This window comes from Excalfactoria chinensis, chromosome 1, assembly GCF_039878825.1.
Source record: "Excalfactoria chinensis isolate bCotChi1 chromosome 1, bCotChi1.hap2, whole genome shotgun sequence".
NCBI classification, from domain to species: domain Eukaryota; kingdom Metazoa; phylum Chordata; class Aves; order Galliformes; family Phasianidae; genus Excalfactoria; species Excalfactoria chinensis.
In genome coordinates, this window is record NC_092825.1 from 108,928,909 (window position 1) to 108,952,112 (window position 23,204).

Here is a 23,204-nt window from a genome sequence, read left to right on the forward strand (position 1 = left end):
GGAGCCTGCAAGCCTAGAAATAAATTCCTCTAATAACTGTGAGAGTGTCTTTGTCCCTGCAGTGCACTAAACAGATCAGGTATTCTCTTTACTGTCTTCAAATCATGTGGCACAATGATAGTGCCTGCTAAACTATGTTTCTTCTTCTCCTCCTTTCCAGTCTCGATGCACCATTGTTCAGTTGGTTCACCGAGTAGCCTATGAACTGTTGCTGCCTATGCTCTGTAGCAGGGAAAAGCCTTGCATCCAAAATTCCTGACTCGGAAGTACCCTACAAGCGTAATTAATCCTAAATATAACCATAGGTTATGGGCTGGACAAATCTGACAAGTAGGAATTCTCTTTGTCCTCGGGGCAGAGGGGGCCACTCAGCTCCTGACATATATCTGAGTTGAAGCATGACCTTGCTAAGAGATTTGAATTTCCTCTCATGGGAATGGGATAGTGTCAGAATAGGATACAAAATGGGAATTTTCCAGTTCAGGTTCACAATAAGTTTGCTGTTATTTTTCCCCTGGTTTTCCTACCTAAAATACCTTTTCTATTATGATATTGAGGAAACAAGTCTTCAGTACTGGGGGTGAGGGAAGTCTGTTTGTGGTATGAAATGAAGTTAGATTTGTAAACAGCACCTGAACAGTTGAATAATAGGTCTGTTGAGGTTTTGGTGGGGTATTTTTTATTGTTATGAAAACAAGAGGGCAGTTTTCTGTACTAGACTGAGAGATCTCCAGTTCCAGGGCAAGAATATACAATGGCTGTGCAACCATATGCCTTCTGTACTTCTAATGCTAATTCTTCACTTTCTTATTGCACTGTAAATCCAAATCAGCTCTACAGCTTTCAGTGGAATTGCACTGCTATAAAAACCAGCAAGGAAAAGGAATTAGAATTTACTACTCTTGAAAGAGATAAGAATAATTTGGAAACAAGTTTTTTATTTCAGCTGGTGGTTTGTAGTGCAGTGCTGTACAATCACACATGGAAGCATTTATAGAAAATTTATTGGAAGAGATTTGTGAATCAGTTTGAGTTTCCAAGTCAGTTCCCCCCTTGATCACACTTTTTTGTTTGGCTTCATTTATAGGCTTCTAGCGCTGCAGTAGAAATCAGGAGAAGTTGCAGATGATTAGTTTTTTAAATCATGTCCATGCCTTTCATTGAAGACAGCAGTCTGTCAAAGTCATGGCACCTTATGAGGTCGAAGCTAGGTGGAAACTAATCACAATTACCATATCCTTTTTCCTCACAAATACACAATATTATCTCAATAACTGATTAGTGTTCACACTCTGTTCATCCCTCGCCAAAGGAGCTGAAGCAAGGAATAAATTGACATAATAACATAGAAAGATTACACATGTAAGGTTGAGAGTAATGTTTAGGCATGTTTAAGAGTAATGTAGAACATTCTAGCCACCATTTGAGCACTGTATAACGTGTGAGGTCAGACCAGGAGTGTAGTCAGCAGGCTTCTTTGCCCTTTTTGCTAGCAGAGATGATAAATGGTGATACTAGGAAAATGCTGAACAGCCTCTCTGATTTTTCCACGGTTGTGGTGGGGATTGAGGAGGTACGCATTACACATTGCTTGTAGAGATTATCACATGGTTATCTTAGGGATGTGGATGTTTCTGCAATCTTGCAGTTGTTTTGTCTGTGAAGAGAGTAAGAGAAGGTTGCATTGGAAAAATGAAAAGAGCTATCAGACGTCTAATAGCTTTCCAGGATTTACAAGTATCTGAGGTTGTTACATTGTATAAATTTGCAATTCGGAAATGATTATTTTCTGTTTTACTTATAAATTGTCTAGTGTATTATGTAGGAAGAAAAAAAAATTGGCTTGCCTTTACTAATATACATATACATATATATATAAAATAACATAGAAAAATATTATTGTATTACTATGTATTGTCCTTTCATTTTTATCACCTTTGTAAATCCTGGGATGCAGTCAGGATTGCTCACCATTTCTAAATGATTACAGATTATTTACTTCATACTTTTGAAGAGTGCCTGCTGACAAGGTACTACATGTTCCTTGTCTGTTTTATAACAAGGGAACAACAGTCACTAGCTGGATAGCTTTGTTGTATTCTTCTTTGATCCTAAATAATGAGAAGGCCAAGAATAGGAGCAGAAACGAAGGGTCCTTCAGGAGACAAGCACTTCAGGTACATATGCCTGGTCCTTTGGACAGGGGTCTGTGTGGGGATCATAGTGACTCCTCTCAGGGCCTACAAGAGCTGCTGAGACAAGCAAAGAAAGAGAACGCTCTTCTGTTCCAGTGGTTTCCACTCACCTGTAGTCTTGTATATTCTGTTCTACTGGGTTTTTTTATGAGCATTTGAAAGAAGATGCTCTGAGAGTAAGTTATTTTTCTCCCTAAGCTTGGTGGCTAATAAACGGAGGCGACAGAGTTCTGACCTTAGCCTGAAGCTTTCACACTATGATAACCATTACAGGGCAACTGGATTCTGTAAGCTTTTATAATTTCGGTTTAATTTTTTACATCTTGGCCACATCTTTATACGTTATGTGTTGATTTAATCCCAGATACAGCTGAGTGCTGACAAACACAGGAGCCTGTACAGATGGGCTATTTCTGTTTGACTAACAAAGGTGGAAGGCTGTACAACACATGTCCACCTTGGACTGTGCCCAGCACCTCAGCCTTGACAGTAGTAAACAGATTTAATTTTGCACTCCATCTGCGCAAATCTCTTAGAGTTTGGTTGTATGTTAGTACAGTTTCAATCAGAAAAGCTGGTTTAGTAATCCAGTCTGATACACAGATTCTGCATGGGAAGCCTGCATTTCCATCCTGTGCTTTTACTGCATCACTGGTTTTGACACTTTGTAGTAAAGGGCCTAAGAAATCTTGACTACTGCGATGTGATAATCCTTGAATTTAGTATTTTCTCTAGTCAGCATTTTTGTACTTGAAGTATGTTTTGAAATGTAAATTAGGCACTGAAGTCATCTGTAAATACCATGCAAGAACCAAACAATTGAAATAAAGCTTCTATATAAGTGTATATACTCTTGTATACATACTTGCACATTAAAGTTACAGATGCATATTATACATTCACAGCTAAACTATTCTGTGCATACAGCTGCTGTGTTAAATTGCTGTTTTTTTTTTTTTAAAAAAAGGATACCAAAAGTTTGTTTGAATTTACATTGAAGTTGTTAAGGAGATTTTACTTGTGAAAATGAAGAATGTAACAATCAGGGTTAAATATGATTTTATGGATTCTCATTTGAATTCTCTTTCAGTATTGGAAGTGATATAAATGGTGTGTTGTGTGTGATTTCTAGTAACATGCAGCCTCTTCTGCCATCCAGTTTTCTACTGAGACATATTTATAGTAAGTAGAATAAATTAATTAGAAAACCATGTAGTACAAGGATGTAATTCCAGCTAGTAAAACCCCCTGAAGTGAATCCTTGAGTTGTTTGCCATGTAAGGAAAGGAAAGCATAGGTAAGTAGACTTTGCTGCTGTGTCAAAACTTTTCCCTGGGGGCGATGTCCAAAAATAAGAAGGATCACTTCATTAGTCTACAGCTTTTTTTATTGTGCCTAATCCGAGCAGCACAGAAGGCACTAGGATTTCTTCTACTGTTCATCTTTCTTCCTCTCTTTTGTATGTGCATGTCTAGAAATGAGCAGCACCTTTTCTTCCTTTGTGATAGCATGCAATCTGAACACCTGCTCAGTACCTCCAAGCAGATAAATATGAGCCATAACTTTGGAATACACTACTTTCTTTACATTTTCATTTATTTATTTGTCCATTTGTTATTAAAGACACACACACACACACAAAAGATTATTTTAAGCAAATATAAGGCAGATATTGGGGTGACTACAATATTTTTGTCTGTATTTTTGCAACGTTTTGCATAGTCAGCTATTTCTTATGCAGTTATGCACCACTTCCACAACAGTTTCAGTCTATTCTGTACAGATGCTTCACTGTGGAAGCCCCATCAATATCAGTAAGGTTGTTAGCTGAAGCAAGAATATGGCTATGACAATCATTAGATTTACCTGGGACTGAACCAGAAATAATCAGGGCCCACAGAACTAAAAATATAGCTTACCACAGCTTCATCAGAAAGAGCAGTTCTTTCTCCGTATAAAAACCTTAGCATGTTTTTTTTCCCTTTGCGATTTGAGACAGATTATATACATGACAGAATTCTACACTGATCCCCAGGAATTGGCAGGAGCCTGGGAACCTCTTCTTTTTTTTAAAGTAAGGATTTTATTTTCGGGAAAAATCTATTTGACTGTCATCTTGTAAATTGAACTGTGCATCCCTCCTCCCTCCTGATGGGAAGTTGCTGTAGCTTAAAGAGCTATTTTGCTGTCACTCCTTTATCCACTGGGGACTGTAGCTTTGTGTTTCCTAGTTACCAGAGGAAGGGAAATGAGGTAGCTGTGGAGAACTTACTGCAGGAGCTTCCGTGGCAGTTAGCTGGATACTCTGATGAGAAAGAGGGGATTTTCAAGACTTGCTTTTGCACTACTAATAAAGCAAGGGGAATCTCAAAGTCTTTTTTGAAAACTTATTTCAGTGCTGTTTTCTACTTCTGTAAACTCTCAGCAGCATTAGAAACAATTGTGTTGTTGTCAGTTCTGATAGGTCATGCCTGAGGGGAGAAGGGCACTACTGAGGGACCTGGATAGACTCGATCGATGGGCCAAGGTTAATGGCATGAGTTTCAATAGGGCCAAGTGTCAGGTCCTGCATTTTATTCAAAACAACCCCAGGCAACCTGACAGGCTTGGGGATGTGTGGCTGGAAAGCTCCCAGACGGAAAGGGATCTTGTGCTGATGGACAGTCGGCCGCATATGAGCCAGCAGTGTGCCCAGGCGGCCAAGAGGGCCAATGGCATCCTGGCTTGTATCAGGAATGGTGTGGTGAGAAGGACTAAGGAAGTCATCCTGCCCCTGTACTTGGCATTGGTGAGGCCTCACCTTGCGTACTGTGTTCAGTTTTGGGCACCTCAGCACAGGAAAGATGTGGAGGTACTGGAGCAGGTCCAGAGAAGGGCAATGAGGCTCGTGAAGGGCTTGGAGAATCAACCCTACGAGGAGAGGCTGAGGAAGCTGGGGCTGTTTAGTCTGGGGAAAAGGAGGCTGAGGGGAGACCTTATTACCCTCTTCTGGTTCTTGAAATTTGCTTACAGTGAGAGTGGGGCAGGTCTCTTCTCACTGGTGACAAGCGACAGGATGAGGGGTAATGGTCTCAAGTTGCGCCAGGGCAAGTTTAGGTTGGATGTTAGGAAACACTTCTTTACAGAAAAGGTAGTTAAGTACTGGAATAGGCTCCCCAGGGAGGTGGTTGAGGCACCCTCCCTGGCTGTGCTTAAGAGCCATTTGGATGTGGTTCTCAGGGATATGACTTAGCAGAGGGTTGTTAGAGTTAGGGTACTATGGTTAGGCTGCGGTTGGACTCGATGATCTTCAAGGTCTTTTGTAACCTGGGTAATTATATGATTCCATGTACCATTGCTTGGACTGAGATGTCGGGTTGTCTTTTGGGGAGATGCTGTCATCTCTTTCTGGTGGCTCCCATTTTCCAATAACTATTGTATCTGGCAACTGGATCAGAAGAGCTGGAGGAAGTCTGTGTTGCTAGGCTGGAAGTCCCTGAGATCCCAGCCTCAGGGTAGGGGTAGGAAACAGAATGAGTTAGAGTGGAGGACTTACAGCCTCTGTAGTTTGTCTTGTAAATCCTCTCTTTTTAATTGTTGCTGCTAAGAACATCTCATTTTTTCTATGAAAGCTGAGTTGTTTGTTGTGCTAAATGTTAATAATCACTTCATTCTCACAAAGAGGATTAGTATTAAAATAGATAAATCTGTATTATTCCTGCAGAAGCATAACATCTTTCTTTATATGTTTTTCACAGTCTTCCTCAATATTTCTTTCTGCTTAAATGTTCTTTTCTGTAAATTTAATGAAATAATGAGCACTGCTGCAGTCCAAGCTATCTAATTATGGTGTCCCGAGGAAAAGGGAAGACTTTCATGGAAGAGGTATTTCCTTATTCCAGTCTCCTTAATCTTGTGGGTATATTACAAGGTCTGCATTAGACTCAAATAACTCTGTGTTCATGTCTTGGATCCTGGATATATTTCCTAGAAAGTGTTTTATGACACAATAAAGCCGTATGCCCCGGGGACTATATCAGCAGAAAATACAAATGGCCAAATTCTATTTTTATTTGTTTGTGGGTTTGGATTTTTTGTTTTGTTTTGTTTTTCCTGAGAAATAGTTGTACCTCATTCCAGAGATGTTCCTGGGCTTCATCTCTTGTAGTAATTGACGGTTTATTTGCCAAAGAGAGTCAGTAAAACCCCTAATACTCTTAATGCTGATGACACACATCCAGAGTCAGTAGGTGCTAACACAGCTTCATCTGCTTATTTAAAAGACAAGCAACTCCAATTCCTTCTGGTAATAAAATTTCCATAGCTTTCTGCTATGATGTAAGACTTAAAGGATCCACAGCTGTGAATTTTCAAACCAAACTATGCCTCTCTAAAGCTTCAGAGTGAGTTATGAAAACTTCACTTGGAGAAATATGCACTACAGACACTCCATATAGCATTGTGCAGCTCTCTTATTTGTTTACTGAGAAGTGAAATAAGCATTTTTAAACAGTTAACCCATAGCAGCAGTAGCAAAGTATGGACATTTTTATCAAGTCTGTTTTAATGTACCTGACAGTTCAATTAACAAATATTAACCAACAGTATTGCTTGCTGAGACACTTAATAACAGGAAATTAACTGTAACTACTTGGAAATCTATCTTTTCCTCTTCTGCATAATTTATTATGCATGGAATGTAGCTGTAGTCCTTTTGGATTGTAATTACATGTTGTTGTACAGGAAAGTAAAGGTTATTGTATTCAAATCAGATGAAAACTGAATATATTAATTATATTACAAAATAGAGCTTTAATATCTCAATACAAAATTCTAATGAACCAGTAAACAAGCTTATAATATTGTTAGGACTAATTTAAACACTGCTAATCCAAGTACACAGATATTCTACTAATTACTTACTTTACTGTGTGTGAATAAATGATTCTAAATTGAACCTGTCAGTTTAAAATGAAGCAAATATATGTGAGATAAAAGTCTTGTCATATTTGAGCCCCTTTTCTCTGATAAATGTACTATGTCTGTTCAGCTTCTATTGATTTTTTCCATGTTGCTTTGTTCCCAAAAGACTTTTTTTTAATTTTATTTTTTCACAAGACTGACATGCATAATACCCAACATTTATATATCTAAGGCAATAGATGCAATCAGCATATATATGTTTATACATATGTTAATGTATATGTTATATACAAACAGTACACAACTATAATATAATATAATACAAATAAATCCCAGGTAACCACCCCTATGTAAAATTTCAATTTTGGCATGGCAATACTTGCAAGTGTTTTGGGAACCTTTTCTGTTCATCTATTTTTCTACTTTTTCCTGTTTATTTGGAATATTACAAATACTTTATTTAACTACAGTAAATGATTATTTACTCGAAAGTAAGTTTTCAAATGTCACATTCTAAAAATACACAGTATAGTAGGATTTTTGTTTTTCTATTGTAGTAATTTGTGTCACAAATATTTAAGATATTTAAAATATCACAGATATTTAAGATCAACCTTTTAGTTTCAGGAAATTAGAACTGTTTACTATATATTTCTATTGCAATAAAACCTAACAACAGTTACTTGGATTTAAGATTCCCATCTTCAGTGTACTCTCCAAGTGAAAGGGAAAAGGTTTTTTAAGTAACATTATTAACTTTTAAGAAAAGTACGTTACTTCTGACTGACTGACCGAAAAACTCTTGAAAGGTAAAAATCAACCAATATACAAGCACCAGTATTTTTTAGAAGATAATGTTAAATCCTCTACTGCTACTATGACTTTAGTGATACTAACACTGATTTTCTTATGCCCATGCTTATATTTTTGAATGTATCTGCCGTAACTTAAATGGGATAAAATGTGTATGCCTGTAACATCTTTCAGGCTCAGGGAGTCAGCACTTAGCATAAACTGGTATTGTCAGTTTTCTGTTTCTCCTCCTGCTCTGAAGCAACAATGCAGAGGGGCTTTGAGATAGGTGGTGAATACAGAGAATTAAGCAATGGAGTTTTCGAGGATACATTGCACTTTATAACAGATTGCACTTTATAACAGATTGCGCTTTATAACAGATTGAACTGAAAATTTATAGTTCTGTCACTATATTTTAATTATAGGATTTAAGTACTTTATAGTAATTACAGGCAAGTACTTGGGAGACATCCTGTAATATATGCCCTCAGTATTACACATACTTAACTCAGGGCCACAAATTCACTGAAGTTATTTTTTTATTTATGAATTGTGATATGGGTAATTTGGGGGAATCTGTTAAGAGCTGTCTTTCCCCATCAGGGCATGACTTGTCAGTTTCCACTCAGTTTGAGTGTAACTCCAGGCTGTAGAAATTGTCATTTATTTTTATTCATTTAGTCTTAAAATTTATAACACATGCAATTATTATGAGTTTCCTCTAAATTTATAAGTTAGATTCAACATGTCCAGCCCCAAACTGGAAATAGAGGAGTGGAAGTGCATGAAAGCAGGCAATCTACCAAGTATTAGAACTGTAATGATGTACTGGTATGTCTGTCTTAGTTACGAGTCAAGTGTCCACTGTTAACAACACCATGAGGATGAGATGTCTGAATGGCCTTTACATGCAGCCACATGGACTAATTTGGATTTCTATGAAACTGAGGCACTGTTCTTTTTACACTTTATTTAAAATGTATAGTTTCTTACTGTGACAACTTAATATAGTTTCACTTTGGCAAACTATTAAATTTGTGGGTTTCTTACCAACTGCATTAATAATTTATTTTGTTTAAGGCCTTGCCATATGATCATTTTTTTCTCTGGGTCATGATTAATCAAGTAGTTTTTATTTTCGTTGGAGAAAAGTTGTTACGTGCTTTAAATCCAGGTGCCTAAGCAAAGTTTGCTAAAATACATGATCTCATCTCTGCTCTGATGATGGAAAATCTTCTTAAATATAAAAAGTTAGTCTCGATATACAAATTCACATGCATCTTAAATAACTTAATGTTGAAGACCAGTGTATGGTTAATGAATGCATAAACTATTCACAAATCATCTGTTAAAACCCAGCAGAGTTTTGATATAGTAATTAATTGTTTTTTTTTTTTTTTAAATTTCTTGATATCTCTGTCTCTGTATAAAGGAATTGGCATGCCTAAAAACTAGCAGTGACAGACATGATCTTGCTTTAACATGGCCAGTTAAATCATCTTTGTCTTTGGTACAGCGAGTGACACTGAATGGTATGATGATAGAGTCTATGTGATGGGAAATTGACTTACAGACTTCAGAGGAAAAAACTTCAATTCAAGATGGAAGCATGTTTGTAACTTACAAATTATAACTTGCAAATTATACTGTTTATATTTTATATGTGATACTGCTTTCGGGGAGGAAGAGATAAATAGTGTTTGGTAGTAATGTTCTAATTGTTCTAATGGTTATTTATGTTGCTTTTTTTTTTTTTTTTTTTTTTTTTTTTTTTTTTTTTTTTTAATTCTGATCATTTGCTCTTTTATGGGTGAAAGTCATGGTATAGAGGTGTGAATAGAATCAGTATAACTGAGACTCATTCCAGAATGGATCTGTAACATACAGCAAAAGCTGGGAACAAGATCTAGATGTGTCAGTGTCTAGAAAGTGATCGCTGAAACACATAGTCCAAACTCAGTGAAGATATGTAAATCTAACACTCAAAAGACACAGATTCTGTGAATTAAAATGAAAATATTGAATCCTCTGAAAATAGGTTAGCTGTTTCTGTAAGCAATTTAGTTGTAGGAGTCACTGGATATAAACAGGGTTTTGTGTATTGGTATCTCTAAGAATGCCCCTAAGTATTAAAGTTAATGCTCTCGCATACTGATACATAATTATCTGTAGTACTTTGAAGTTTTGTGTGTTAGCACAAGGTACTAATTGTGCTGAATCAAGTTGACAAATTTGCATAATTTATAGGTTAACATTAGCATAATCCTGCAGTACATTGTTTAACAACACTATAGAAGCAAAATTCACTGAATGTTTTTACAATATGATGATGAAGTCTGTATATCTATCTCTAACAATAATAATTTCCATGATGTAAGTCACAATACCTAGGAAGGTTTTATCTGATAGTGTTCTCTTTCATGTGGGTCTGTGAAGGTTCACTAAAGTAGAACAGGTCTTGGACACTGGTTTCGAAGATTATAAAGGATTTATATCAAACTTTCAAGGAATGAATTGTAGCACAGATGCAAAGTTAAGATTATTTGCTTCAAGGCAACAAACCAAAAACCTTTTGCAGTCTGTCTAATGTTTGTAATTTTCTTTTATACAGAAATCTTCTCTTCCAACTTTTTTGTAGCTTCCTGAAAATGGTAGCATTGGGACTTTGAACATCAAGCATAATCATGCTGTATAAAGTTCCTCATAAAGTAAATCTTTTTTTTTTTTTTTTTGGGGTGGGTGGGGGGCAATGTCCTGCAATTCTTAGCAAGGAATTCCAGTTTTTCTCTTATAGCTAATTTGATGTTGGTTTTTGAGCAGCTTTATGCCTCAGCTACATGTGAAATCCAAAGATTCTGTAGAGTGATAATTTTTGAAGGAATAAGAGTGCCAATATTTTTGTGACTTAATGCAAATTGGGCTGCAGATTATTGCAAAGGAAAATCCATCCTTCAAGGTGGTGCTTAACGTGTTCCATTCTGGGATGTCAGTGTATGGAGACAACGTGTGCCCACTGTTTTTCACGTTAACCAGTTATAGGAATAAGGCTACTTTAATAAGTGTCAGGGCTTATATATGCTGCTTAAGCCCTTTGTGGTGTATGCAAGTCATTCGTTATAGTTTATAATGAATCTATATAGAACTTGATGCTTGGGTTCAGGGTGTCCCACTTGTACCTTCTTATCAAGAATATGCTAGGAGAAACAAAACAGTGTAAGAAACTGAAGAGGAAATACTGTCCAGATATTTGGCAGTCATCTACAAGCCATTCCCATTCAGCAGATGAAGAAGATGAGTGAAGAGTGGATATAACTTAATGCATTAATTAGTTAATTTATTATTTTAAATCAGTGATTTCTTTCTGATGGTAAACAAGGCTGGATCCCTAGATAAGAGTATAATTCAAGTCTTTTCTTCCCTCCAAATGTTGTGACTGGGGATTCCTGAGGTAGCCATACTCTTCATGAATTTTCATACTTCTCAGAGGATTCCTCTTTTTATGAACTCTTATGAATTTTTACTATCTGCATTCTGCTCTGCCAGGACTTTAACATCTTAGCAGCTCAGTGTTGGTAGTTAGCCGTTTGCTTTTGTGGGTTTTGAACTTACAGTATGCTAACAGAATTGCAAATGGTAAAAAAAATAACAAAAAAATACATATTTTAAATGTTAACAATGTAGTGGTGTATTTAAAATACTGTATTACACAGACTAAATGAGGGATCCCCCAAAACAGTATTTAAAATGGAGCTGCTTCTGTCACTACAGCAACATTGACACTTCTCTTTTTGGTGTGACTGAGTTTGAATACTCCTAATCAGCAAAGGAGCACTGATTTATTTGTTTGTTTGTTTATTTATTTTTATGGATTTACCTGTCCACAAATTCCTTCTGTTTTTATTTACTGATCATAATACTACTCTATACTGACACTGAAGGTAACAGTGTTTGGCTCCAAGTTTTTTAAGACCTAATGACAAACTCTACTAATTTGTAAATGTTTACTGTTTTATAATTTTGTACATATACTCTCACTACAGCTTTTCTCTTCTCTCTCTTTGCAACTCTTATAAGCCAAAGCAAATGGAGGAAGGATGGTGAGTCGCAAGATTCCATTTGCAAGAGCTGGAATGCAAATTCAGTGATTACTAACATCAGCTCTCACTGAATTTTTGCATTTAAGCTGCTGATAAACTTCCTCATGCTGAGAAGAGTAATTTTGTTTTCCAAGGAATAGGAGGAGTTCTGTTTTAATATACTGTTTGAAATGAGAAACCATACTGGACAAAAATAAATGGATTTTAAGTTTTATTTTCTGGGTGATTTTCTTAAATGTAAAATAAGACTTTTCCATTTAATTGAGACTAAAGTCATTTGTAAACATGGGCTTTCCAGTTGGGCCCAGTCTGTTTCTGTAAAATAGTGTGGTAATTGAAAAATCATCACAGTCATTTTAATAAATGAGTTAAGTGAGTAACTACAGTTTTAACTGGATCAGTAGTCTGTTTGCTTACAGTGACTAAGGAATTAATCACATGTGCCAGTTACTGAACAACTTCTGTGTTCATCTGTAGCTAAGTGGGGCAGTCATAAACATTACCCGGGAATCTCAATGTACCTTTTACCAGCAATTAAGACGTTTTAAAGAGATTTTACTATGATTATGGCCAAGTTTCAAAACAGCAATGAAAACTAGACAACATCAAAGCCAGTGGTTTGAAAACCATCCCATCTTCACTTGGCATTCCTTTATGAAGAGAGAAAAATGCAAAATACACAATTGATAGGGCAAAGGTGAAAGCAAATACCTAGCCATCTGAAGAGGATAATACTATATGAAAGGAAGAAAAAACACTAGAAATCTGCAGTGATTACAGTAGTGTATTAGATGTCTGATTATCATAATGCTTTTTTTTTTTTTTTTTTTTTGGAGGATGTGTTTTCAAATGAAATTCTTTTCTCTGTTCAGAATAAATAAATAAATAAAGATTTTTTGAGTACATGAACTCCGATTGTTCTTGAAAAATGTTTTGTGGTACTCAACCTGATGGCTCAACAGCAATTTTCTACCTACTATTATGCATAAATTTACTATGTATATGTATATATTTTTTATACATAAATAGTTACAGGTTTTACACAGTTATTTTTATTTGGCCTTTTCTGACAATTTCTTTGTTTTTTCAGTCAGGGTCCGAAAATAAAATGAATAAATGTGAGAATGCTATTGAAATAACAGCCTCACAATATACCAAATGTTCTATAAAGCTTGCTTTCATGGGGAACAGAGATTTCAACTTTTGTTGAAAGGCAGGTAGCCCATAAATCTTAGAGGAGTCCTTCAATAAATCAGTTTTTATACTTGAGTCTTTTTTTCCGATGTATTTATTGGTTTTAACTAGCAAGATTTTGTATTCTGAAATCTGTGAAGGATTTTTTATTTGTCTCAGGCTGCATCTTCTCCATCTGTCATCACTTTTAATGGTATTGAGTAATAATTTGTCAGGCCTGAGCACTGACACCTTCTTTGATGTGGCTTCATCAGACAGGCACCCATACTAAATTTGAGAGAATGAAGATTTCCTGAACTATTCTGATAGTTCGTATCCATTTCCATTCAAGTTTACAGATTGCATTGTCATTTGAAGTGTTTGGTATATTTAGACTGCATAGTACTAAGGAGCAACTATATTAAATTTAACGTAGGTTTTAGTGCTTAGCAGCTATTAACCTCAGGGCCCGTGAATCAGATTGTGCTTGAGACATGAAATGAGTTGATTCACAGATGAATACAGGTTAGTTTGCTGGTCTTCTGTGCAGCAACTCTTACTTCAAAACATGTTTTTAAACATTTTAATTTTAAAAAATTTCATTCCTGCCTATCTTATTACCAAAATGGTACTTTTACCTAAGCTGCCTTCTGTAAGAAAATGCTTTTTTAGGGAAAAAAAGAAAAAGAAAAAGATTTAATTGCATTATCTCTTCCTCTGTCTTATGTGTTCTCTATCTCATAGTTAATGTATGAAAGTATAAAGTTGTTGTTTCACTGCTTGCTAGTGCAATTCTGTTTTTATCAAAAATGGTTAACATGAGTAAAAAACTCTCTTCCTAACTTAGATGGCTAGAAGATGTATAGTGCTATTCATGCTGTGTGGTATTACAAGATTTTAAAATGTGTAAAACAAATTGGCATGCGTGGCTCATAGAAAATGAAAAAGACTTACATTTTCTACCATAAAAAAGGTAAAATTAAAAATCATAATAGAATAGATGGTCTGTATTCCTGTTGGCAGCCTGGTTTGTTTGGTGAAGTGGTCCTTCATATTCAAATAGTCATATGGTTTGTCCAAAGGTAATTGATCATCTTTGTTGTTATCCTTTAGGTATACTCTAAAACCTATTATAATCTACAAAAGAGGGTTATTAAACTAAACAGCAGTAACATGTTTTATGATAATCTGCTAACAAAGCATTCTAGCTAATCTCTTATTAGTGATCTATTGTCAACAGCAATCCAAAACATGAAACGACTGTACTCCTTAAGATATATCCATCTGCAAAATAAACAAATTCTGCTTTAATTTCATGTCTTTAGTACTTGTCTGGGCCTTGAGCACACAGATTAATCAGTCACTGGACTAAAAATAGATTAGATATGCCAAAGCACTGTAAGTACTTACATGGTCTTATTTGTAGTAAACTGTATACTGTGTAGATGATAGTAAGAATTTGTTCATTTTTACTTAATGTACAAAAGCCTATTTTAAATATCTTTTTGTTTCAACCGTCCTTATATTTCAGGCATTTCTATTTTTGCATAACGTTCTTTACCACGTACTCAAATTGAATTAAAACATATATAAAAATATGTATATATACATATAGGATTAATGAAAGTAAGGGAAGAATACTTCCTTTTCACTCCAGAAGAGAAAATTCCTTTGAAGGAAGTTCCATTTTCTTTGCATAGATTGACATTTGCATCCTCCACAGAGGTACACAGTAATATTGGAGCAGAATTCTACTATATGCCTGCAATTGAAAACAAGATATAACCACAGAATTTGTCTGAAACATCAGAAGGAGTTTAAAAATGGATGACACTGATTTTTAGCACATGTTCTTAATAATACTTTCACTAGTCAGAAGTACCTCTATGTTTCCATTTGATACAACTGTTAGCAATGTTAATGTATGGAGCCATCAAGAATACGTGAAATTTAATCTTTTTTTTTTTTAATTTTTTTATTTTTATTTTTATTTTTTTTTTCTACAGTCAATAATTATTCATATATCATTTCATCTTTTATGCTTGTAGACGCTTTGACAAATCCATGGAAAAGTGGCGGCTTTTTCATTTCGAAATGAAGAGCTTTAATGAGTGGCTATCTGAAACTGAAGAGAAACTGTCGAGAGCACAGATAGAGGTTGGAGATGTGGGTCACGTGAAAACCAAGCAATTTCTTCAGGTAGGGTTTGATCAACTCATTTCCTCTTGTCTTAAAGTAATGAGATGTTTGCTAGTCTAGAAACTCCATAGTTTTACAGTTTGTTTTAGGTGGATTTCTAGCATTTAGAGTCCAATACCTATTCTGGTAAGTTATTTCTGTTGTCTTTATTATCTCAGAATTTTCAGTAGTTTTTTGTTTGTTTGTTTTGTTTTGTTTTAAATATATTTAGAATAATAAAACTGATTTTAAAAAGGTTAAAGATAACAGGATATACTGCGGTACTTCCATAGTTTTAGACTTGTTTGGTCTTCATTTAAAGTACCCATCAATTTCCATGTGATATACATGATTAGCAAAGGTATCAGGTTTTATTTTTAAATCATATGTAAGATATGTGTTTAACCATTAAGCTGTAACATAAATATTTCATGAACTGTGTCTTACGCATATTTTGCTTATTTTGCCTGTTTCATGTTTTAATCAAAGAACCTTGAGGAGGTATTTTGTCAAATGCTGTGTGACAGAATAGCCACTTAGTTCCTATGTGTCCAGTTCCAATTTGTATGCTTTTCATCTTGCAGGCTCTTTGAGCATCATAAGGAAAATAATAACTCTAGTTTCTGGTTTATTTCATTTCACTCTTGTATGATTGAAATGGTAATGGGTTTGAGAAATTAATTCTAAACTGATGTTCTGCAAGTTGATAGGTTTAGCTGAATAAAATGGCTTGGCTAAGCTCAGGTTTCATGTTGTAAATTACGTCTGCTGCAAAAAGAAAAAAATCACTGTTGAACTAATCATCATTTTTACATTGAATTACTGGATTTCTGGTCGAAGGTAGTTAGATCTTTCTAATATAAAAGGTGCAACTTTCTATTAGAATGCAGAATGCTTCTACTGATCTATGGCCTACAGGTTGTTTTTTGTTGTTGTTGATTGTTTTGGTTTTTTATTTGTTTTGTTGGCTTTTTTGTTTGTTTTAATCTTTTGGATTTTAATTTTAGAACTTGCCTTTCTTAAGATCTGGGCTGCTACTTCTTGACTGTAAAAGTGCAAAACTGAAAAATAAAACAAATTGTGCAGTGCAAGCACAAAAATTGTTGTTAACTGTTAAGTAATACTGAACTAAAGCTGAAAAAGTTAATAATCGGTAAATATTTTTCTATGAATTACTGTTGTGACTGTAAATGCTGACTAAGTCTAAAATCTGTCTGAAAGAAAAGCAATAGGAAGTTATCAAGGCATTAAAGATGCTTTCTGAAGCATATACAGAAGGTAGTGGTCATCATGTGTATTTCCAAGTCACTGAAGTTTCATCTCTCTTTGTCTACCTTTCTCTTCTCTCTTCCTTTCTCTTCTCTTGCTGATGGACAGTTGGCTGCATATGAGCCAGCAGTGTGCCCAGGTGGCCAAGAGGGCCAATGGCATCCTGGCTTGTATCAGGAATGGTGTGGTGAGCAGGACTAGGGAAGTCATCCTGCCCCTGTACTCGGCATTGGTGAGGCCTCACCTCAAATACTGTGTTCAGTTTGCGCACCTCAGCACAGGAAAGACATGGAGGTACTGGAGCAGGTCCAGAGAAGGGCAACGAGGCTCGTGAAGGGCTTGGAGAATCAACTCTGCGAGGAGAGGCTAAGGAAGCTGAGGCTGTTTAGTCTGGGGAAAAGGAGGCTGAGGGGAGACCTTATCACCCTATTCCAGTACCTGAAAGGTGCTTACAGTGAGAGTGGGGCAAGTCTCTTCTCACTGGTGACAAGTGACAGGATGAGGGAAATGGCCTAAATTTACGCCAGGGCAAGTTTAGGTTGGGTGTTAGGAAACACTTCTTTACAGAAAGGGTGGTTAAGTACTGGAATAGGCTCCCCAGGGAGGTGGTTGAATCGTCCTCCCTGGATGTGTTTAAGAGTCGTTTGGATATGGTGCTCAGGGATATGACTTAGCAGAGGTTTGTTAGGGTACTGGCTCGGCTGCGGTTGGACTTGATGATCTTCAAGGTCTTTTCCAACCTGGGTAATTCTATGATTCTATGACTAACGGTTTTAAGTATTTCTTTGAAAAAACAGATAAAAGACTAAGAAGACTAAATTAAGACATGAGTATGTGACAGATAGTAATATTGTGGCACAAAGGCTTATCCTTTACTCTGCTTTGCCTTGTCTGTTCAGTCACCTTTCTAGGCACTATACTAGTATGCATGAGCATCTTGAAGTGTATTCTTACAACAGTGGAAAGAGTGTTTCTTCCTTTTTTGCTAACTCCTTGCCCTGAAATACAAATCTTAGATTTTACTGTAGAACATGTTTGCTTCTGTTTTACATTTTTCTTTCACCTAGCTTTTTCCAGTTTTCCATTTGTTATTCCCCTATGTATTATATGAGATATATACGTATTTATTTATTTATTTATATTGAATATATAGGAATAGTGCAAGTATTTGAACATGTGCTATTAGAGTGAATTTTTAACAAAATTTTATTTTGGCAATCCATTAAGCTTCTTCTTTCTCTATCATTTTTGATTGTGTTGGAAGTCTCAGGAACTCATGAATGTACCTATCTAAAATCTCTTTTATTTCAGTACAAAAGCCGAAATTGCTTTTTTTATGAAAAAGCACATAACTTGTAAATATTACAACTAGCTTCAAGAATGTAACCAAGTGTTAGGTAAGATTTAGTGTTAGGTAAGATACGTGCAAGAAAATTTTATGGTGAGGGTGACAGAGCACTGGAACAGGCTGCCTGGGGGGGTTGTGGAGACTCCTTTTCTGGAGATATTCACGGCCCGCCTGGACGCCTACCTGTGTGACATGGTGTAGGTAACCTGCTTTTGCAGGGAGGTTGGAATCGATGATCTCTGGAGGTCCCTTCCAACCCCTACGATTCTGTGATTCTGTGATTTATTTGTTAAAGAATGTTTAATCTGAAGCTCCATTGCTACAGTTCTCTTTGTCTCCATCTTTATTGTATTTGTTAGTGTAAAGAATATGCAGCTCACACAGCATACATTGACAGTGCTATGCAACAAAAAAGTCTCTTGTTGGAAAAGTATTAGGCTTCTGTGAGGCAGATCATTAGAATTTCCATTACATTAAATAGTTAAAATAGCTGAGCATTTTGATTTACTAGATTAGGGACTTGTTTAATTAATGAGATCATGCTGTTTAGTGAACCGTATTCAGAATTAACAGGATGTGTCCAAAAATTATTTCACAAGCAACTGAATAGTTTTGAATTCAACAAAAAACTATTTTAGAAAAAAAATACAAAAAATATTCAGATGTGTAATGCTATTTCTAGGCAGGAATACTTTGGAAAAGTAAAGATTCATGTGCTCATTAACATTCATTAACATTCACTAACATTCAGTTACTGCATCAAATGTTAATATAAAATGAAGCAGTCAACACTACAATTAGGTGATTATGTTGGTATAGATTAAGGGATTATTTTATGTGTATTTTCTTCTTTTGTTATTCCTTTTTGCTACACAATACAGTGGGATGATAATATACTACATTTATTCATTATCTGTAAGGTGAACAAAATCTGGTAAGATAATTGTAATTTTCATTTACAGATCATGAATACTTAAATACTCTTATTGTGAATTTTTTGCTGTTGTAAAAAAAAAACAAAAACAACATCATGTTAAGAAATCGTAATTGACTTTTTAATTAGGAGACACGAGCTTTAAAAAGATTTTTTAAAGATAGCACGTCATATAATCTTTTGGAAACATATTGAACTCTGTCTTGAAAATAGTTAAAGATATTTTCTTTCTCACTATTCTGGCTGAAAGGATTTTCTGTCTCTTCACTCCTTAATATGTGGGGACTTCACTTCCTTAATTTGCCCCATTGATATTTAGTTTATTCACGTTTATTCTTGTGCCAAGACCGAGATGTAGCTTGGTTTCCCCAGTCTTTATTCCCATCTGTTCTTATGGTCCACAGTCATGTCACCAGTGGGATCTCATTTTAGTAAAGTAAAGCTGCTGTTTTCTAATCTAGATATCTGGACAACTTGACTATTACTTCTGTGCCTGTGCCTCTTTCTGGAACACAAGTTCTCAAAGTGCTGTAGTTCTAACAGTGAGGTGTCTATTACCGTCACCAAGATAGCTCAGGTATTACGCTTTGCGGTTGGATCTTGTCCTGGCTGGAAGCTAAAGTATCATTTACTGTCATCTTGTGGTCTTTCATGCAGCTGCTATCTGTATTTCATTTCAAATGCGTAAAACCAACCAACCGAACAACAACAAAATAGCCCATGTTGGAAATTATGCCATACTTACATGGAAGGAAGAGGTGGATATGAATTAATACTATGGTATCTGTTTGACTGTGGGAGAGCATAGTTTTCAGATGCCAAAGAAAAAATGCTAACATAACAGTTACAGAAAATAATTCTTCAGAAGTTTGAGAACTAGACAGTAAAATTAAGTAAGTTCCCAGATCATTGTCTGGGAATTTAAGTGTATGTTCTTATTTTAAAAATGCATACAGATCTTCCAAAGTATTTGTTTCATACACAGGAACAATTAAGAATTTGTTTGTGATCTCTATTCATATATTTAGTATCCACTTTGAGGACTCAGGTTTAATGTTATAATTTGTTATAATTTTAGGTGCTCTGTTTTTTCTTTTTCTGTTTGTTTGTTCAGTTGATTTAATGTTAGAATAATTAACTCCGGTTAGCCAGAACAACGGCTAAACTTTATGCCTTTTTTTTTTTTTTTTTTTTTTTTTTTTTTTTTTTTTTTAATATTATTTACATGTTTCAAAAATATTCCATATAGTTATTAAATTATTGGCCTCAGTTTACACGCATAAATGTAAAGGATTCTGTTTAGTTTTTAAGGTCACAGAAAACCCTAAAACCAGTAAGTTTTTGAAATTTTAGGGCACTGGGATTCTTAATTATACTTTGCCTTCTGAGCACACTCTGGTTAGTGAAACAGTTTGTAAGTTACATGTCTGTCTTAAATTGTTCACGCACTGAATTGGTCAGCATATTCATTTTCGAGTACTTATGAAAGCCTGTAAGAGAACGTGAATGATTCACGCCTTCTTTAGACCTTTCTTCTCTATAATGTCAGAAACTTCACATTTTTTCATTGTAAATGTTGAAAGCAAAAAAATACAAAGAACCCATCACTGAAAGTCATGGTCATGCTAATAATTCTTCTCTTTTATATCTAAATTGGATTATATGGATATTGATGACTTAATAAGCAGTAAATTTAAACAGTTCTTTCTGGAATGGAGCACAAATGGAATCAGAGGATATTGGAAAAAACAAATGTTTCAGTGCTTGAGGCCACACATTCTCATACCACAAAAACACAGTGTTAACTGGGTAGATAGCTGGCACTATCTTTTCCCAAATGTAAAGCATGTAAAAGTAAAATAGTGTATATAATGACTTTGGATTTCATCTTATAAATTTTGTGTTTTAAAGTTATATCTGTGCAGTGCAAATAATCCCTGATTTTCCTTCTTCTGTTTGTCTCCTTTTGAATCCAAATGGCTCAGTTTTGTCCATTTGTATCAATTTTGTTCCATCTGGTTCAGTTTTGAATACTGGATTTTTTGATGCTATGCAATAATTTCAGAGAAATAGGAGAAAGTGAATCAAAGAAAAGCCAATTTGGCTTTTTTCCTCCTTTTTTTCATCATAGTCTTTAATTAAAAAGTTATGGTATGTGTTACAATATTTGTCACATTGCAAGTTCATGTATAGCATTACTTTAGAAGGAGTGTATTGATGGCTAATATTTCATTATCAGTAAAAGTACACAATGGTCTGAAAAATAGTTTCCAGTGTTTTGCTGTTGTGTTTTTTTGTTGTTGCTTTTGTTTGTTTTTGTGTTGTTGTTGTTTTTTTTCCCTAAAGTTCTTACAATTTTACACCTCTTTACAAGTAATACATTTCTGGATGTATGGAATTCGTATAAACCTTCCTTCACAGTTAAATGATTCCTTGCATTTGTTATTGCTACTAATGGCTGTGATATAATATTGAAATAGATTATTTTGTATTTGTAGTAAAGACATTTTCTTGTCATATCAAGCTATGAGAAGCATGGCTTTGTAATTACAACAGATATTTAATTTCTTCCCTACTGCATACGTTTCTACATTATTCTTCATTCCTAATTTACTTTTTTTTTTTTTTTTTTTTTTTTTTTTTTTTTTTTTTTAAACTTGAATGAATAAACCTGTTTTTTTCTGTGTCTTGAAGAAAACACTGTTCTTGGACACCTCCCACTAGTAGATTTCTTGGTGCCTGATTGTGACAGTCTCACTATTTGGGGATTCATTTTCACCAGTTTTAGTAGGTTAAATGTGTAAGACATATGAATCTGGAAAGAAGTCTGGGGTTCATACCCATCTTGCAATTTTATTTATTTATTTTTAATTTTTATTTTTTTTTATTTTTTTGAAATGTGTACAAAATAGAGGAAATGGAGGATGCTGGTTTTTTTTTGTTTGTTTGTTTGTTTTTTGTTTGTTTTTCACTCGAATCTTGATTGATTTCATAGCTAGTTTGAATGTTTTAAATCAGTGGCACATAAAGATAATACAATTCAGTTTAAAAAACCCAATACTTTTCCATCATAGAAATGCAGTTAATCTGAACAAGTAAGTTTCAGAAATGAATGACTAAATGAATTACTTCTTTGAAGGATAATTATGTTGGTTCTTTTGCCTAACAAAATATCTTTGTGGTTGGTTTTTTTCATTACATTGGATCTGTGATCAATATGGCATGATTAGTTCTGCAGGCACTGAGCATAGATCTGAAGATAAGATCCAACAGTAAAAATGCATGAGGCTTGATTTGTGTCACTTAAAGGCTAGCTACCCTGAGTGGCTCTCTACATCTTCTGATGTGAATGATTAGCCATTAGAAGTTGTTTATGTTAAACAATTGGTGAAAGCTAAGATTCTAGGCAATAAACTTTCTATGCTAATTAGTCGTATAAATATAAATTAGTGTAAAGAGGTTTTGCTGTGGTGCCTTTCATGGATTTATTGAGCTTACTTACAAACTTTAATCACAACAAATTTTATGAATCCTTTCAATCTCACCCAGCTTTTAAACACCAACTTATTTTGTGCTAATGCCTTAAGGATTTTTCTTGCATTTTCAGAAGCAAAATAATTCTTGGGTGAACTAAGGAAAAAGATGTAGTAGACCTCTTATTCTAGACAGAAAGATTCTATCTAAATTCAACTAAACTATACAGGAGCTTTCCATCCTTACAAACACATCTGTCAGAATCCTTAACATGCATCAAAATGTGTTTGGAATAGATGAGTGTTCAGTATTTCTCAAATCAGAACAGCTGAGTGGGGATCAGGAACAGCTCTGATAGCACAAAACACAGATGCATTTCTACCGCATTGTAAAGGCCTGAAGAGAAGGAGTGTTTATCAATAATTGTGTGCAATCTGGTATATTTGGTAACTGACACTCTCAAGTTCTCAGTGCTAGACCCATACTGTCTGCAGCAACTGTAATTATGAATTAGGTAGAATGAAATATTCACCATTGATGGTTTTTATGATTTATCTTGATTTTATAACATCGTCAGAACTTTAGATCTCAATTGAAGTGGGTACTGGGCCCTTAGAATATACTCTTTACATACTGTTTTGATTTTTGAAAGACTCCTGGTTATCATCTTTGATTACTGACAACACAAAGCTGATTTTTCCTTGAGTGTCTCTTGTTGGCCTTTACATTACTACCCAGTGTTTCAGGGTGTTTCAACCCTGCCATAGGCAAGGGAAGAAATGTGAGTTTGCTACTGTCTGAATGCTCTGCAAGGTGACAACAGGAATGATTTTGTAAAT

The 23,204-nt window shown here is 35.0% G+C and overlaps 1 protein-coding gene across 17 annotated transcripts in view; it reads left to right on the plus strand.

The window, feature by feature from the left end:
* The window catches only part of DMD (dystrophin), a 1,110,121-nt gene that overhangs the window by 555,826 nt on the left and 531,091 nt on the right, over window positions 1–23,204 (plus strand). For all 17 annotated transcript variants that reach the window (XM_072349305.1, XM_072348356.1, XM_072348443.1 and 14 more), the window contains one exon: window positions 15,211–15,361. In XM_072349305.1, the coding sequence (XP_072205406.1) occupies window positions 15,211–15,361 (151 nt within the window). The remainder of the gene's footprint in view (window positions 1–15,210; window positions 15,362–23,204) is intronic.